The following is a 19,244-nucleotide window of genomic DNA, read 5'->3' as shown; positions in this document are numbered from 1 at the left end:
ACTAAATACCATAAAGCTTGTAATTCTGCCTTCTGGCTGGCTATAAAGAAAGGAATCAGCTACGGAGGATCTGCTTTGCTCCTCCCCTCCAAGAAAGGAGGATTCATTAACACAAGTTCATACACGAGAAGTTTAGAGAGAACACACAAACATCAAATGCACTACTGGCTGTGATTGAAAGCTATTTGTTTACACGTGGTTTTTAGCATTATGCTAAAACGCCAACCTCCCACACTGAGAGCCAAACACGCAGGCAGTAAGAGCAAGAGCTCTGCTCGAGGGCTGCACGGCTCTAGCGCCCGCAGAGCCTTACCACTGGAATCCACCGATGGGCTCTGTAAACCTGTGACGGATCAGGAACGTCGCAACAGCTTCAGCAACCTGAGGGAAGGGAAGAAAAATTGGTCAGAATGTAAAGCGACACAAAGAGAACAAGTAATCCAGTGGTTTTCAAAGCCCGCAGTATTTCCAACAACAAGTCTGTGTCCTCAGGATCCTCTTGCTGAATCAAGTTTGCTCCTTTAAAACTAAGAGCTCTGTATAACAAGCTTTTATATAAAAAACGGACTACATGCTTCCACCTTTACTCTGACACTGATCTCACATCAAAAACTGACCGAACTTTTTCTCCACCTCTTTCAGTCATTCTTAAAACAATACCTAAGTTTAGCAGGTAAAAAAGGTCTGGCGAAATCACGATGCAAGTTATTCCTATAAAGAATAAATCAAGACAGTAACCTGACAGTAATAATACCTCTTAGAATTTGTATTAAAAATAATAACAGTGTAAGAACTCGGTACGTTTAGACAAAAATCCCTATTTCAGATTGGTAAAGAGAAGCCCAGAAAGGCTGAGTTTTACATACACAGCGGTCAGTGTAGACAAGCTTTAAAACCAGATGTGTTTCCAACCACAGGCTCCACTGGCTGCACCGCATTCCTGCTTCTCTCTGGACACTGACTTCAACAGTACCGAGAAGCAGCACTGCTCTGTCAGTCTGTAAGCTGTTTCAGTAATGTTTGTTTTGTATGTGGAAAATGTGAGCCATCCAACTCAGCAAAACACAGACCGACCCCAAAAGCTGCAGCTTAGCACAAGGGAGAGTGAAGAACTTCATGAGGAAAGGCGGGGAGGATAAATCCACGCTCCACATGGTATGAGTTAGTTATACCACCACTAGCCTGAGAGTTCAATCTGTAACCTAGCCAAGCTCTGTGTCACGTAACATCTTAGCCCAGGCTTTCCAGACAGCTTAAAAATCCAAGCTGTTTTGTGAATAGCCAGTTAAGATGTCGTGCCAAAAAATGCCCCTGAAGTATAATCTCTGCTTCACAGTAGACCCCTTTTGCATTTAAGCTGTGAAGACCGTGACTTATCTAGCTTCAACCCCACAGCAGGGCTCACCTTGTCTGGAGCATCTTCATGGACTGCATGGCCGCACTGTGGGAGGACCTGCATCTGAAACTTCCCTGTGGATCAAGAGAGTCATCACTGGAGCTGCTCTTTAAGTGGTCTTGATTTCTAACAGCAAGGCTTTAGGCAAGCAGTTCTTGTGTAAACAGGAAACATAGAATCACAGAATCGTCAAGGTTGGAAAAGACCCTTAAGATCATCGAGTCCAACCGCTAACCCAGCACTGCCAAGGCCATCTATACCATGTCCTCGAGCACCACATCCATCCGTTCTTTAAATACCTCCAGGGATGGGGACTCAGCCCCTGCCCTGGGCAGCCTGTTCCAATGCTTGACCACCCTCTTGGTGAAGAATTTTTTCCTAATATCCAACCCAAACCTCCCCTGGTGCAGCTTGAGGCCGTTCCCTCTCGTCCCATCGCTTGTTCCTGGGGAGAAGAGACCGACCCCCGCCTCGCTACAACCTCCTTTCAGGCAGTTGCAGAGAGCGACGAGGGCTCCCCTCAGCCTCCTCTTCTCCAGGCTGAGCCCCCCCAGCTCCCCCAGCCGCTCCTCCCCAGCCTTGGGCTCCAGCCCCTGCCCCAGCCTCGCTGCCCTGCTCTGGCCACGCTCCAGCCCCTCCATGGCCGCCTTGGGGTGAGGGGCCCAAAACTGAACTCGAGGTGCAGCCTCACCAGTGCCCAGCACAGGGGCACCATCACCTCCCTGGTCCTGCTGGCCACACTATTCTTGATACAGGCCAGGATGCCGTTGGCCCTCTTGGCCACCTGGGCACACTGCTGGCTCATGTTCAGCGGCTGTCGACCAACACCCCCAGGTCCTTTTCTGCTGGGCAGCTCCCAGCCGCTCCTCCCCCAGCCTGTAGCGTTGCATGGGGTTGTTGTGCCCCAAGTGCAGGACTTGGCACTGAGCCTTGTTGAATCTCATGCAGTTGGCCCCGGCCCATCGATCCATCAAACACTATGCCCTTAAAAGCACTGTGAATTTATGAACTCTTCTAAAAAGGACCTCACATTCTTTACAAACAAACCTCACTGTATGCATCGGGCAAAGAGGGACCAGGGAAGGCACAGAGTCTAACGCAAACTGTACAACACACACAGCAGACAGTTTCAACAGAAAGCAAGAACTGGCTGCTTAATTCATCTTCCCCAGGTGTAACTAGAGGAGGTTCCCAGGAGTTAAAACAAAGCTAAACTTCTTTGAGCTTCTCAACACAGGTGAGACTAGCTTTCAGAGCTGAAACTGTTATCAGGTCTACCTTAACATAATGTTTAACCTGCTACCCAATACTACTTTCCAGTACTGGTTGCTCTGGAAAATCAATGAAGCTGGGATGGGGAGGAAAAAAAAAAAACCAAACCAAAACATTCATGCAGATGCCGAATCTTGGCCTGATGTCTGCCAGAAACACCAGGAGATCAGACAGTTTTGGATGATCCCAAGTGTTCTATTTAGGAACATCAGGGATGTGGTTAGAAAGGGAAAAACCAGATTAGAAAGAAACCCTCACAGCCAATCATTCTGATCCACGAGAAGTGTGGCAGCCCCATGGCTGGAAACACTGAACTCCAGACTGAACAAAAACCACGGCAACAGCCCTTCACAACTTCTAACTGAACCTTTCCCTTCTCAACTTCTCCACCTTTTCCACAACCACAGACAGTTAGAGAACACTTTGGGATTGATTAATTCTTTAATGCCCATTTGTTTCGATATAGACTGCACCTGGTAAGAGGTCGTTCCAGCTACCTCTCGTTTGTGTACCCGTAGCAACAAGCTATCATCCAAAAAGAGCATTACAGTAAGGACAGAATAACAATATTAAATATTTACCTTGCATCTGTCCAATTGTTAGATCTTTATCCAGCCTGTCAACACCTACAATCAAACAAACAGATGTGTTGGAGAAAAGCCAGAGGGAGTATGACTGTCTAAGCAGGGCTTTACTCGACATTTTGAAAGGGACATTTGGCATGAAAAATGCAAAAGAAACATCTCTGACACCCACCACAAGGATGTTTCATGCTGCACCTCAAAAGAGTAAAGTGATAGGAAAGAATCCCAGCCAAAAATGGAAGAACACATCCTTCCCTACAACTTAAAAGGGTATTTATCATCTTTATCTTGGTTACACACTTAATTTCCTATCAGGGCACAAAAAGGGCCTACAACTGGCTCTAGAACATCGATAATTTGACTTTCAGTTGAAAAGTTCAAGTCACACCCATATCTGTAGGAAAATATTGTAGTAGTGAAGGCTGAAGGGCAGCTTGGATCTGTCCTGTTTGATCCTCTTCCACGTCACACAACAAACACACCCATCCAACAGCAGCAATGCACATGCTATTTTGATATTAGAGACTCTGAACTAATTCCAGATCTGCACGGATCAAATAGTCTGGTTTATATTTCAAGATACATAGAAAAGCCAAGGTGGAAGAGACAGATCTGCTAGTCTCAGAGAAAGACATTAGCCAAACGCTGACCCTATTGTCTAAAATACAAGCGGGACATCACCGAAGTGAACAGCCACTGAACCTAAATGGGATGGAAGAGACACGTACCAGCTAAAAGCAAAAGCTTTGGAGTTGGACAGCTTAGGAAGAGGTTAGATAAACCCCTGAACCAGCCATCCCAGTACTTTTCCGTTTTCGCCAGTTCAATTCGCCACGTGTATAAGTGCTCCTTCTTTGTCTGCAGGGAGGAGAGAGAGCTCTGCATTAGTGATCAGTAAAACAGCTGAAATAAAACGAATTCAGAGTGCCACTTGGAAGTATATATAAAAAATACTGTCTCCCTCTGGTGGATTACATGCTTCCAGGGGATGACCCTCCCTGCTCCTAAATTTCTCTCCAAATCACAGCCAACATACATGAGCAGGGACCAAGAAAGTCAAAGGAGCTACACCTATAGATCTGGAGGAGGCTGTAGTATTCAGGGCACTCAATTTGCTTTTTTTTACTGGCACAAATAGCTCACAAATTGTCTGAATGTCCAGGCTTGGCTCTCATTTAGGTGACACAGAAATAAAAGGGGCTAAGCTGGCTACAACGATTTTCCTCGAGGAATTTACATTCCTAGGTTGCAATTGCCCGTACGACCTCCTGAATGCTAACGTGCTGTGGAAACAAACGGAAATACCACAAAGACTTGGAAAAGAGCATTCCTCATTCAGGCCAGAAGCCCCATTTCAGGCCACATGCACTAAATCTGTGAGCATCTGAGGACAGAAGACACACGTTTTCAGATGACAATCCAAGACAGAATCAGTGGCACGAGACAAAAGAAAAACAACAGTCACAAGACAAAGTTTTTGGTCCCTGCAGTTCCTCCCTTTGATATTAGAATGATTGGGATAACTACTGGCTACTTCTCTTGCAGGGGAGCATCATGCAAACACAAGCTGAAAACACAGCAAGAAACCCCGTACCTCTGTGTCATCTTCTTTCTTCCTTTTGTTGACAGAGCCTCCCCCTTCCTCATCCTCTTCCTCCTCCTCCTCCTCTTCAATAATACCCTCCACTATGGCTTTAGGACATTCAGGACTGGCAGCCCCTTCGCACCTGTGAAAATAAAACCAAAAACTGATTCCCTGCCAAAACAAACAAAAAAACCAAACAGTTTTTCACCTAAAGTAGCCAGCTATTTCTCAGATCCTGGCTGAGAAAAAATCCCCCCAAGTTTAAAAGTAGCTGTGGATGAAAAACACGGTCATGACCAGTCACGGGACTGAGTGCCTGTGCAGCACATATATCTCAGTGCAAATATAAATGCAAACAGCTACTTAAAGGAGGCAGAAGTAGTCAAACAACCAAGAACAGCTTTTTTTAACAAAATATGAGACATTTGTAAAGCCTCCAGGTACAGTAAGGATTAGAGTGGCACAGGCAGGTCACTCTGATTCCCCCCAAACCCTCCTCAGATCACTCCCAAAACGCAACAGATAATTAAACGATATCTAAAAGGAAGTGAAAGACACCGTACCCAGAAGGCCGACCCCATTTAGGGCAAAATCTTCAAAGAGGCATCAGACTAACACTTATTTCTTAATGTGTGCGGCAAGGCAGACGAACCAAGGGATACAAAACCAGCAGTAGTTAACTTTTAAAAACATGGCTCTTGGCAGATTTTGCCCCAGGGAAATTTTGACCAGGTCTTCTCCAAGTGCCATGATTATGATTCAGTGCTGCTGCCGGTATCAACTGTGATCAAGGGATAAGAAATTTGTATTTGCTAGAAGAAATTTTCACTTCCAAGTGCATGTACGCTCTGTAGTAACAGTATTGTAGAATAGACAAGATGATTTAAGAGCTTAAAAAAAAACCAAAACAAAACAAAAACCACCTACTGTTTGACTTGACCGACCATAGAAACTCTGGCAGATTCAAGATTTCTTATTTGTCCACTTTTTACACTAGAAAAAAAAAAAAAATCAGAAGAAATCAGAAGAAGGGCAGAAATATTTACTAAAGAGATTCGGGAACCAGCGGGCCCAGAAACAGGAGCAAAACCAGCTTAGGATTGCCCCAAACCTCCTGTTCTCAGAAGGCGTTTGGAGTGGCTCACGCTGCATTCCGACTTACTCGAACCCTCTGTTGTCACTGTAACCATGAATTTAAAAGACACGTGGGAGAAGTGCTAGTGGAGAAACAGTGAAATAGGGTTATAGCCATTTCATGGCAGGGGACAGGGAGAGGTCAGAAACTACCTGGGTATTTGGCAAAAGAACAGGGCTTCTTGTACTCCAATCTACAAACTTAACCACGAGGCCTCTCCCTTTCAAACTCAGCTGCCAAATGTGTTCACAATTCTTTCTGAATCGGAAATAAGTCCTGTTTCTTACACATGGGATGGATGTCTCAAGCTTCTTCTGTAATAGTTGGGACACTTACAAGGAAGCTGCAATTCATACCGTGAAGCTTTCTATTAGCTGAAGCTCTTAGAGGATCCTTCTCCAATGCCTAGCCAGCTCTCCCAGGAAATTAATTATCTTTGAGACCTCTCTCCCCCTGTCGAATTAGCCAAGGAATTGGTGAAAACAGTGGGGGAAGCGAGCGCAGGAGAAAACAGACAAACTACATCAACTTTGTTTCTTTCAGTCAAGCTACAAAGACAAGTGATTCTGGAGGCTGCATGAGCCCATCCATTACCTCCACTCAATGGCATTCTCAAGTGACTTGAATGTTTTGGGACGACTCCTTAAGAAGTTCTGCATGCTGTTCAACGCGTCCATGGCTGTACCTAAAAACAAGTATTTTAACTTTATGGCATCTGATGAAGTAATTGTCACGTCCCTCTATACAGAGCTGGCCAGCGGGGACACCCTCAGAGAGAGCTGGAGCTCACTGGGGATTTAATGCTGTTAAGGAAAGTACAGCTTAGTACTCCTAAGCCTACAGTCATACCTGCTCCCACATTAGAGAATTAATATTTCACCAGGTAGAACATTCAGATAGTAAGAGAAGGCAGTAACCACGCATCAGCACCACACGTTATATAAAAAGCCACCCTTCTCCCCGCTGACGAGAAAGTATCGCAAAGAAAATATCAGGAAAACAGCAAACAGAGTTCATCTGGGAAAAGCAAAAGGAGGGGTCACACTAGAAAGACCTCTGTGTAGGTAGCATCTGTTAGGAGGATGGAATTGGCCTTGCTTTAAAAACTGGGCAAACCTTTCTGTATTCAGGGATTGGGGGATAAAAGAAAAAGATCCAAGGTGGAAGACAGAACTCCGTCCAAGGGTACAGGAGCCTATCCAAGGGTACACACACTTACCTTCCACAACATCGATCATGCACAGGCCCAGTAAACTTGGCACCAAATTTGCGACCGCCGTGTGCACGGCGATGGCACCCCCCATGCTGTGCCCGATCAGCATGATAGGCGGAGGAAGGTCCCCGTACAGAGCTTCAACCACGTTTCCGACGTCTCTGCCAAATTGAGATAAAAAGCATGGTTGGCATCTCTACCTTGATACATTTCTGAAGCAGATTTGTAGAATGGGAGGAGAAAGTGCAGATCCAAGATAGATGTCCGGCTCCAAATCCTCTTTGTATGCTCATTTAACCCACAGGTAATTGAGACAAGTTTATTCTCTTATCACTGTTTCGTCTAGGCACCAATACAGGAAATCATTCAAGCCGATACTTTCCTGACCAAGCATGTCATCTCCCTTTTTGTTAACAGAAAGTGCTCATTTAAAAGAAATCCCCGAAGAGAACATCTTACATTGACATTAGCTGGTGGGAATTTTAAATAAAAGGTGAGAAAGCTGTCAAATCCTCTTGCACGGAAACGTAGACTAAGAAATCCACCGTTCTGAAAGGAGAAACCTCTTGCAATTAAAAGAGAGACAATAACTCAGCTCCACTGAGGCAGTGATAAAGGCCAAGGCAAAAATAAACAACACCGAGCACAAGCAAAAAGATTCAGACTCTCTCTGAGCACAGATACTACAAGGCAAGGGGCAACTTCCCTGTCCTTTCCATAAGGCACCTACTTGAAACTGAAGCTGTCACTGCAGTAGGTAAAGCGGGCTGCTGCGACTCACAAAACCCAAAACAACAGCAGAGCTAATGACTGAAACCTACTGAAGAGCACTGTAGTTTAAGACACCCAAATCGGCTTTCCTGACTAAAACCATTCAGAGGAACCGGAGACCTGAGCAGTATTGCAACTAGAAAATGGAAAACAAGTTAAAAAAAAAAAAAAATGACTGGGTTGTTTGCTCTGTCAGAGAAAACTGCTTGAGGATTTGATTAAAAAAATTAAAACCAGCTATAATTTAAGGCTCCCTTTAAAGACTATTCAGGAATAACTTTCAAGCTCATCGCTAAGGGGAGAGAAAGTTTTAAAAACAAAAGGCAACTTGTCTTCCCCCCACGGTAATGCTGCTTCAGATCTAAAAAACCCTAATAATTTCATACAGCATCTCCTCAGGACAATAACACATCAGGATCTGACAAGCCGTAAGCAGTAGCAATAAGGGATACAATGGAAGTCAGAATACATTTCACACATGGCCTCCCCACAACAAACCAAGTGGATTTGTTCCCATGAAGGTTACAAAATCCTTCGTGATTTAATTGTGGTCATAGCAAAGAGTCTTTGTACTAACTGCGGACATAACGTAATGTGCTTAGCAGTGGGTATTTGCTTTTCTTACAGCTTTGTCAAGAGGGGGATTTGCATCCCAAAGCAGGTTGTGATAGTTTGAAAAAGCAACTCCCTCCATGCTTGGAAGACTCAGCCTGTGACCCAAACTTTGGGGACGCCGCCGGTCCAAGGCAGGCACGCTCTGAACGCTCGCTCGCGGAGCGGAGGAAGAACCAAACTGGTGATTTCAAGCTAAAATGCCCCAGTCGGTTATGTCCGAGGAAAGCATTCCCCTTCTATTAGGCAATCTCTAGCCAGTGTTATAGCGTGTTGCAGGTTTAAAGCGCTCACTGCAATGAAGCCACTGATCTTTAAACTGAGTTGAAAATCTGAGGGCATCTAGAGAATGACTCCCGTTTGGAATCTGACTCAGCTGGGAGAGGTATAATTTCAAGTAAACTTCAAACTGTCCCAAAATGGGAGGAAAAGAAGGGATAACTACCAGAATCATGTGAAATGAAACTATCTTCCAGCTCCCTTGAATGAAGGCTGTGCGTCCTCAAGTAGTTGTTCAATCAAGGAAAGAAAATAAAGGTTTGTGAAAAGAGAAATACTGAAGAGAGAGCATAAGCTTCCTTACTTGGACATAGTCTCTGCAGACAGATCTTCAGGATTCCTGACTTTTGTTTCTCCTGAAAGAACAAAAAAAGTTAAGTTCACATAAGCTGGAAGCCTTCAGTCCCCTCAGGACTTAGAGCAGCAACCGTACAAAGCTTTTCGGCACAGTTATGGAGCGCAAGCCTACTGCAGTTAACATGAATAATTAAGAAACCTGGAATTAATAGGACGGTTGGTACTTTATCTCACTATAGCTTACAGGCAGGAAACACTCCCCGTAACTGTTCCATATTTGCAATGTATCTTAAAACTAAAGAACAGACCTTATTTCTAATGGTAAAGACCACCTATAGGTTATGGAAATGTGAAGGCAAGGGTTGGTGCCAGTATGTAGGAAGCAATAAGCCCACCACCTCCGCGCACAAAGGCACAGGGAGTCTCAGCTTCTGGCACGTGAGGACGGGTGGCTGCAGAGCTCTAGAAGCCACTTTTCCATCCCTGCTTTTGAATAAAAATTAGGATGACTTAAGGATGCTTTCTTAGCCATCTTGGGAGGGATTCATTGCATCTTCTTTAAAAAACAAGAGTGTGTAACACGCTTATGTGATTTTAAATTTATTTATTTTACTTACCGTGGCCTCGGAGATCTAAAGCCACAATCCTACACTGAATCCTGTTAATGATTGCAGCCTGCAAGAAGGGACAAAGATAACATAATTTGCAAAGTGCCACACCTCATCTACAAAAGGATTAGCAACATTAAGCACTCCCTGAAACAACAGCAAAGGCTCGGATGGTGCGACAAAAACCCTCTGCTGACAACGAAGTGGCTGAACCCGGATTGCACGAGGTGTCACAGAAAGCAAGCAAGAGCATTCCATATAAACCATCCTTAATTAACCAAAGCTCCATCCTTTCTAGCATTGTTAACGCTGTCTCCGAGGACGTTTTTTTCCACTGTGCATAAGACATTACGTGTGTTTCCGAGGATAATGAATTCAAGCTCTGTAGCACCTCTGAAAACCGAAATGCAGCAGTGGGACTGCAGACACCAGAGTAACACCCCCCTTCCCCAAGCCCCACACCTTACAAAATCAGTCTTGGCTATAGAGCAGACATGAAGATGAAGCAGCTGCTTTGCAGCACACATTCAATTTGCTCTGAAAGAACAGGATTTTACAGTAAGGCAGAAATGTACCAAAATTGATTAGTCCAAAGGAGCCGGGGGGGAACAACTGAGGAATTTTTTTAAAGTAAGGTAGGGCCGCAATACGATTATGGCTCTATTTGTCCCTGACAGCTCAATTTACGTAAGTTATTTCAGACATCGCAGTGATTAAGTGGCATTCTTTGTTGAAAGGAAGACTTTTGTGTTAAGGAATCATTGATTATTTAAATAAAAACCCTGCAGGAGTGGGGGAATTTGTTGAGGGATTCTTAATAGAACCACCTACATAATGGGCAGAGATCTGAAAGCTACCCAGTCCTCATATTTTGGCTGTTCAGCTATTCAACTCCTAAATGACTGCAGCAGTTGCTCTCCCCAAAACCACTGAATCCACAAGTTAATATTTTAAGGCCCCTAAAGACACCCCGAAACCTCAATCTGCAAGGTGCTTATGCACCTAAGCAATAATTTAACCAGTCAGATGAGCAGTCTGCTGCTAAAAATCAAACCACTGTCAGCAGGGAGTAAGGGAAGAGGATCATCAATGTGGTGGGAGAGAATGGGAAGTCCTCCAGTGCTCCGAGTTCTATCCCAGTAGGAGTACTTTGGCCAAGGGACGTACAAACACAGCATCCAGGAAGCTACCAGGCCAATAAGGAAACGAAGAAAGGAGCACGCCGCTCCTGCAGGCTGTTATTTTATTTACAGATGGTTACTCTCCGTGCTTCCCAGTTTGAGTTTCTTCTTGGTTTTGGAGGGGAGGGGTTGTTTGGTTTTTTTTTTTTAAGTTCTGATTTATCCCAAACATTTAACATTTGATTGCTTGGGACAAACTTTCATTTCAAAATCCACAAAGGAAATAATTCTGCAGCAGCCACACAAAGGCATGAGCTAATTCTTGCGGCAGTTTCTTTCTCCAGATGCAGTCTCAAGTGCAAGGTGTAAATCTATGCGAGTCTTCTATATGATCTTTGTTAATCGCTAACAGTAACGTAAAAAGCTGGTAATTGTAAGGTACAGTGCTATAAATGCAATCACTCTGCTAAATTCTGGAGATTTTTAAATGTAAAAATGGTATTGGCGATGCTATTGGAAATAAAGAGCTCTAGAGAGGGTAAGAAGCCCTTTCCTTAACTGGGAAAAACGTGACTTCATACCTCTGCCTCCAATTAAAAGCAGTGACCTTCACTACACCTGTTTAAGGCGCTTGTATACCATAACAAAAACACTAAACTAGCGGAGGAAAAGACATCCATCCATCTTGGCAACTAAGGAGCTACAAGCAAGTAACTACAGCGTTCAGTAAGACAGAGATTTAAGACTTAAAGTTCAAGTGTTTCAGAAGACCCGTATCCGCACCGGTCTCTGGGTCAGCTCAAGTTACAAATGAACTGTTAGAGGTGTAAAACTCCTATTCAACACCAAAATTACAGCCCGGTTCGCAAAGTATTTTTCTAATGTGTCTCATCATAATATAAGATGGTTTATGATTACGCCATCAGGATTACTCAACAGTAGTCACGTTGGGAATTGAAGAGCAGTTGGTAGTGACTCTTGTAAAACCTTCATTCTTGTTACTCATTTGAATCTCTGCTTAGAGGCGAAGTGATCTACAGCCCACCAAACTGCTACAAGGAAAGAAATATGACACAGCCAAAGGCACAGGGGAGACGCAGAGACTTCATCTGCCCAATTGTGCTTCCATGAAAGTCATCCTATAGCGTCCTTCTGGTAAGGGCACTAGACAGCTCGAAGAGTTCCTGCATTAAAAAGGTCCCAATAAAAATCACACACTGCAAGTGATTTTACTTTACCTGAAATCCTTTAAAAAAAGTTTTCCTCCTTAACTCCCTTCATTTTTTAAAGGGAATGGGCGGGGGGGAGGAATTTTGGTTTGGTCAGTCCCCACGCTCACTCCTATTGACACCGCCTCGGTTTGTGTCTGACTTGAGTTGCTTGAGCAGCAAATGAGATTTCCCGACAAGTCAAACGGGACCTGAACCATGCAAAGATAATATTGTTATGATAAGATAAAGCTGTTGAACTTTCACCAGTAGTGATGGAAAAGCAGCCTTCCGGAAGAAAAACCATTTATATGCTCTGATAAGAAATGTCTCGGCACTTCATTAGAACACGCACGCTATTTGACAGAGGTAGGTTTGGTTACTTCTGATAATTAAAACCTCGACGATAAACCTTTGTGTGTGCTCTGCCTGTTTAATAAATACACTGCCAGTGAAATATTTCGAAGACTTGACTCAGGTGCGCACCAGGAGATTATAAAACAGTTTTCTGAATTGATTTTCCTGTGCTTAGCATAGCTAAATGGACAGTTGCCTTCCACATTCAGACGACTATATTTGCATACATACATACTTCTGTAAAGCAGCAGCTTACTTACAGTAAACACAGCCCAGGAAAGAGCAGAATGGCCTCCACCGTGTAACAGCAGTAAGACAGGCCCCTCCAATCCGCTTTTGTAAATTCGAAAAGTGTATGAACAGTTAAGGACATTTCATAGAGTTATTTGAAGGAAGTTACTCAGCTGAACGTATTCTGGAGCCTGCAATACCCAACAGTGTTTTGTTTCCACCCTTGGGTACGTACCCAAGGCCTTGTCTCTGCCTCTGATCAACAGGCACGTGCAAGCATAACCGCGACAAAACTTAACCTGCTTTACTGAAGTTTCAAGAGTTGTTTTCCTGCTGCCCAGGTCTGCTGCTCCCTGTAATCCACGCATCTCCTGCCTGCACCCTTTTCCCTCTGTGCACAACAGTGAATTGACAACTAAGAGAGAAACCAAACCAGGATCAGCAGGCACTTTTGGAGTATTTTCCTATAATCTCCAAGGAAAAACATCAGATAAGCCAATAAACGAGATTTTTAGGGCAATACAATTACTCTCTGGAACATACACAGCAAAGACACCTCATTACGGTAGCTAAAGTCCCCTTGCAGTATATCCGTAGACACTGAAAAATCAGTTTAACTACCACTAAACCCAATGTCACTTAGGGAAAGGCACAGAACCGGGAGTTGTGAGATCTGTGTTCAGTGCCCAAAACTGCGACCAACAGATCAGACAAGTCACTTCACCTCCTTCCGCTGTTCTCCCTCTGTTCTTGAGGTGGACAAAAGCCTTCTTCTGAACCTAACCGTGCTAGCTGTGGCTCCTGATGAGGCTGTTCATCGTTTTTCTGCTGAATACTGCAGTGCCCTTCGGATCTGCTGGTTGCAAACGGCTCACACAGGTGCTCCCTACACCGCTTCAGTTACAGTGAGCTGTGTCAGCTTCAATAGTTCCATCAGCTGGGGTTTGTCCCCACAAGGAGATGTGATGGAGCAGTAACAGGTAGCTGGGGCAGAACAGTGGGCACCAACACCATTCGTTAATTCAGCTGCTTCCACATCTGCCCATAGCCTTTCATACGGGAGCTCAAGCTTCTGTTAAAGGTCATAGGTAACACAATAAATCCCAAGTAACTAAGACTCGCTTAAATTTGGGATGCTTATGTACACCACATATCCAAATAGGCCCATTATCCTTTTTATTTTGTTATTTCTGAAGCCTCAGGGGTGTGCGCAGCCCTTATGTCAAAGGCAGACGAGGTGCACATCATGAAGAATTCATAGGATCAATTGGACAAATGCAGCTAATAAACACAAAATAATGACAAGCTGAGCAAAACAACAAGGAGAGAGAATTTTCTCATTTCCAAGCATCACATGCTACTGGCATTAGAGAAGTAAGTACTAAATTGGTATTTGGAGAGAAATACCTTTAAAGTTTGGGTTTCCTAATGGCCAAGCTAGAATATGCATGCTTAAAAACTATGCAACTATTTAAACTACAAGGTTGTGTTATTTAAACACAGATTAAAATGTTTTCATTTTGTAATTAGGTCAAAAGACCTGGAAGTACCTCTCAAACCTGCTTTTGTCGGAGCTGTAGGCAGAGGTAGGACTGGTGGGAAGTCTTGTCCCAGTACCTTCACACACTGTACTTGTTGGGGCGCTCCCAGCTAGCAAATGGCTCAACAGTGGTTTGAGCACGTCAAAGGGGATTACTGCCATCAGCTGGATTAAACAGTAACTGGAAGACTGGCAAAGAGGAGTCAGCTTGAAAAGAAGTAGAAAAGAAATACGAACACTTGCAAACGGGGCAGAGATCCTGGAGAGGAAACAGCCGCAGTCAAAACCTGGTTTGACACTGCCAGAAGACTCTGATGGCATCACCGCCACAGCGAGAAGCTTCCCTGCCTGCACACCAGGTAGCAGACCGACGATTTGGGGTGCGACAAGTAGGGACCCACACCTCAGGTGTACGTATGTGACCTCAGGTGGTGCTTTCTCAGCGTCACCTGCATTAGTGGGAGCAGCGTGGGTAGCATCCACGTCTCCCACAGGAGATGTGCGGATGTAGGAGACGCTGCAGTCCCAGAAGAGACCGGGTGCGCTTGTAATCCACACTCCTTGGGGTCGCAAATGACTGTGCACGTATGTTTGTTCGTGTGTTTTTAGGAACAGGACTTCCTGGGATCAGCTGCAGAAAGGCGTTTAGAAATTTGCAGGTATTTATTGACACCTAAGTGTTTAGTGTTGAGGTTTATCTGTTGTACTGCTGATGCTGATTCTGAACATACAGTTCACTGATTGCCAGTTATCTACCTGTTGCTAATAAAAATCAATAAGCAGCTTTGATCTTTTTGATATGGATGGGAACTGATGAGTATTTCCCTGCAAAATATGTTATTGAACTGTTGGAAACACTTTTTTAAATTAACGATTACTAAAGAAGCAATGCTAGGAACTGACCTTGCTAGTACACCTTAAGGCTCACCTTAGAAGGGGCAGCTCTAGTTACTGATACTGATCCCTACAAAAGAAAAAATGGAAGGTGAGAAGAAATACATGAAACAGATGAAGGGAACCCCAATAAACATAATGATAAACGTGATAATGCCCCAGTCACTGAGAATAAGAAAAGTTCAAACTAGAAAAAAGGATATATCCTTGCCAGTTTCGTTTTCCACCACAACATCCTCCATAGATTCAAAGTACTGGCTCCAAAGCACTGGCGAAAAATCACGCTTTCTTCCAGGGCTGCAAGACACACACACAAAAAAAAAATCAGTAAGAGGTATTTTTAGAATATTTCATTTAAATCGGCATACAGGCATCATTACATACATTGAAGAGAATACACTGGTGTTACACACCAGTTCTGGACTGGAAGCAAATGACGCATTAGCGAAATTGCCATACAACTACAATATTAGCAATTTTATGGTCAGTAAAGAAATCCTCCTTCCTCCCTGCCCACAAATTGTTGCTCCTATTGAGGAGATCACAGAGGTGCACAGGAAAACCAGTGGAGACACAAAGAGAAGATTTTCCTCGTAAAGCAACACCAAGGAGGACTGAAGAAGAGCAATTTAGACTGCCCAGACCTAAGCCAAGGGAGAAGAAAAAGAACAGGGCACACAGTGACAGCGTCCCAGTGCAATCTCCCACTTTGCAATGACCCACAGATCAGGCGCTTCCGATGTCAGAGTCAAAAGCCATTAAATACCTTTGTATTTAATGGTCTTGCTCTAGCCTTAAAGCCAGCCTGATGCTGACACAACTGGGAGCGCTCCAGTGCCTGGAACGCAGGAAGCCATCCTACATTTATGACTCAGCCCGTGAATCATAATTAAAAAAAAGAATATGTCCCTCTCAGAAGTCACCTTGACACCACAGTATTGAAAAGCAGAGCGTCAGCTATTTCCTCAAGGTTACGACTAATTTACCATGCACTACTTGTCAGGAGATTACAACTTTCCTAGAAATCTCCTCCGATTTTTGAAAGAAATAGCATTCAAACAGAAAGTCAACCCGTCCCGATGGCTGAGTGGCTGGCATAAAAGAGAACTGAACAGCATGGTATATAGAAGAAACTTAGAAACACTGTTGGGAGCAGAATAAATAAAATCCACCAGGTTTAAGTTAACAGCAGCACGTTTTAATTACAGCTCAAGTTTCCTGGAATTTACTGCAACGGTTAAACCTTTAACATATTTGTAAACAGATCTGGTATTTAAATACTGTATATAGGGCAACATCGGGACCGTGAAGGAAAAGAATAAGACCAAATTAATTCGGCATATACTTCCATATCTATCCTGCCTCAGGTAAGTATAAGGACCATGAGAACAGCATCACAATAAAGACCAATAAACACTCCTCAAGCTGCCGTCCTCCGTGTCCTTAGAGCTACGCAGGCAACGGTCTGTGATGCTGAAAATATCCAATAAAACATTTTGTTAGGAAGGATGCTATCAAACCCAGCAACGCAAGTAAAAGGTAGCGAGTCCAAAAGGCTGAAGTTGTTATATAAAAAAAAAAAAAAAAAAATTAAAAAAAGGTAGGATCTTTAAAACTGTATTTTAAATTAAGGATCATAACAATAAGACTGCGTAACATAGATGCCACAGGAGAATGGGCTTTCAGGCTCTGGTTTGCTCCAGGCTTTGCACTTATTCCCAGGTTGCGGCAATTCCTTTAGAAGTCATAATCTACCCATGCAGAAACACTGCTTTACTGTCATAAAAACAAACAAACAAAAAAATACCCCAGGAAACTAAAATCTGGCCAAACGCTTTCCAATCACTGGAGACTTCTGGAGGCCCAGTTCTACCCAGCAAACTAGGGAGCTAGCGCCCAGAAGCAATATTTCTTTTTCTGTCGCATCATTTGCAAATACTGATGGATGAGCGCTGCACAGGCAAGAAAATCGTAATGGTGGACACTGGGGGAAGAGAAGGTGCTTTGGAGATGAACCAAAACTGTTGTGTTAAAAGAAGACTCGGTGTCATGGAAGATTTGGACATCGGTGCTACCTGTGGACAGCTTCGTGTCTGGTAACTACTTCTACCTGGAGAGGTTTCTTCCTTTTGTATAAGCTGGCGTCTCCCTGCCAGTGCTCTGCACGCCCAGGGACTAATACCTGAACAGAGGCAGTAAAGCAAAGCCTGGTTTTCCCAGTAGCACGTTTCCAAAAGGTGAATCACAGTCGTTATTCCCTATAAGCAGTAAGACTCATCTCCTCTTTATAATAAGGCTAATTTCTGTCGCAGTTTGTTGACACGTACATCGCAAAACATTGCAACAAATTATACCTTAAATTAGCTGCTCCTGTATGTCAGGTCGTATCCAGCACCTTCGGGAATGCAATTCCCCTAAATTATTGGGTGAATGCAGATGACCTGTTCTGCGGACATCGTATAAACCCGGACTCTCAAAGGTGCCCAGTTGACAAACCAATTTATTTTCTGCTTCCATCAAAAGGTGCAGCTGTGCCCTCTCCTTGCATCCCCATTACTAACAAAAGGCTCCGCAATCAGAATTTTCCTGATGACTCAGTTGATGCAAAATCTGTTTCTCAGGCTGATATTCACTCAGTAAGGCTAAAAGAGTAGTGCTTAATTTTGGCAGTGACATAATTAGGCTAGATTCGAGCCCAGTACACAGGATGAGTAACAGTGCACCATTTTAACAGGCTTTTTGCACTTCAGCTCTTCTGGAGGAGGCAATCACCACAGAATATTAAAATCAAGCATGGGCGTGGGGGGTGGAAGACCTTCACAGAAGAAAAATCTCCTCTGTTGAAGGAAGTTTTTCCTGAATTCTTGGCTTCCTAAGGAAACAGAAAGGAACAGACAAAGCACCTTTGCAATTTTGTAGAAACAAAACTCCAGTTTCCCCTGACATTTCTAGAATATGAAACATAAAACAGCCACCCCCTGAAGGGTCCGAATTCACTTCTGTGGGTTTCCAGACTTCAATATTGCTCTTGTCAAATTTCAATTAAATAAAATGAGATGTCACACACCTACGTAAATCCAGAAAACATTAATCTCTTTTATTGCCTCAGCTTAATCTCATTCTCTGATTAAAGAAAAAATATCACATTCAAACCTTTGCCTTTCAAAGAATGCTGTAGATCAGGAAGAACAGGGTGATATAATATCAAGATGCCAAGTTGTCATAATATTGGGAAGAACCAAGCAAACCTGCATAGGTGTCCAAGTATCCAAGGAAGGGAGACAACATTTGCTGCGACGCCAATATAAAATCCAGCTAGGATGTTATACATGTATATATATATGCATATATACGTATATATACATAAACACAAAAACTCCCAGTGCAGGTCAAGATTCAAAAAACTAATGCTGAATTTCATAAGCAAAGCTTTGGTATGAAACACAGCAAACTCGTCTTATTGATAAGAGCTTCGAGCTACCTGACTTACAATTGGTTTATCTTCTAGGACCCCCAGAATCGGTACGATGGGAGACAGCAAAGGTCCATCCAGCTCTGCAACGTGTCACCAAGAGATGCCAGCCCAGCAAGTGCTCTGGAAAGGGTTAAGTAGGGTATGACCTCCAAATTTTCACAATAAGCAGGGTGGGGATCTCCAGAGGCTGCATCCTCAGCACCGTGTCGCATTAAGGGACAACAGTTTCCATTAGCGCGTCACATAAAATCCGAGTCACTTCCAGCCAGAGCTACTTCCACCACAGCTCTGACAACGGTGCCACGATTTAATTAGGCTTTGAGCAAAAAGGAGGACTTCTGTTTGCTTTTAAGCCCGCACTATGATAACACTTTGTTCTTTACAATAATGACTGCATACACCCCTATCCTATTTCCCTTGCCTGGGCCATGTATTTTTTCAAGCCGAGAGTCCTACTCTATTGATTGTCTCCTTGCCTGGACGCCATCCTAGCCCCAATCGCGCTCGCTCTCCATGTAATTTTGGTTCTTTCTGGAGATGGAAAGAACTGCCCGCAGCTTGGACGATTTCCCTTCCCCGGTTATTGAATAGGTAGGATGTGCAGTTAGCAACACAAATTTCATCACTGTTTTAAAATGCAGCATTTCAACGCAGTCAGACTTTTTC

At 43.8% G+C, this 19,244-nt stretch overlaps 1 protein-coding gene across 8 annotated transcripts in view; it reads right to left on the bottom strand.

The window, feature by feature from the left end:
• The window catches only part of PPME1 (protein phosphatase methylesterase 1), a 33,752-nt gene that overhangs the window by 5,315 nt on the left and 9,193 nt on the right, over positions 1-19,244 (bottom strand). For 6 of the 8 annotated variants that reach the window (XR_015704668.1, XR_015704669.1, XR_015704670.1 and 3 more), the window contains exons 2-13: positions 15,307-15,400; positions 12,699-12,791; positions 9,762-9,819; positions 9,152-9,203; positions 7,192-7,346; positions 6,567-6,657; positions 5,765-5,830; positions 4,847-4,979; positions 3,981-4,110; positions 3,250-3,294; positions 1,406-1,470; positions 314-381 (exon numbers count right to left, since the gene is read on the bottom strand). Coding sequence is in view for 2 of the 8 variants with exons in the window: in XM_087757131.1 (XP_087613257.1) it covers positions 314-381; positions 1,406-1,470; positions 3,250-3,294; positions 3,981-4,110; positions 4,847-4,979; positions 5,765-5,830; positions 6,567-6,657; positions 7,192-7,346; positions 9,152-9,203; positions 9,762-9,819; positions 12,699-12,791; positions 15,307-15,400 (1,050 nt within the window). In the remaining 6 variants the exon portion in view is untranslated. Of the gene's footprint in view, positions 1-313; positions 382-1,405; positions 1,551-3,249; positions 3,295-3,980; positions 4,111-4,846; positions 4,980-5,764; positions 5,831-6,566; positions 6,658-7,191; positions 7,347-9,151; positions 9,204-9,761; positions 9,820-12,698; positions 12,792-15,306; positions 15,401-19,244 lie in introns of those variants that run through there. The other 2 variants (XR_015704673.1, XM_087757132.1) reach the window with 2 other exon arrangements.

This window comes from Nipponia nippon, unplaced genomic scaffold (assembly GCF_047370975.1).
Source record: "Nipponia nippon isolate SJK-2023a ecotype South Korea unplaced genomic scaffold, ASM4737097v1 scaffold_2, whole genome shotgun sequence".
NCBI classification, from domain to species: domain Eukaryota; kingdom Metazoa; phylum Chordata; class Aves; order Pelecaniformes; family Threskiornithidae; genus Nipponia; species Nipponia nippon.
This window is presented reverse-complemented; position numbering and strand designations above follow the sequence as displayed.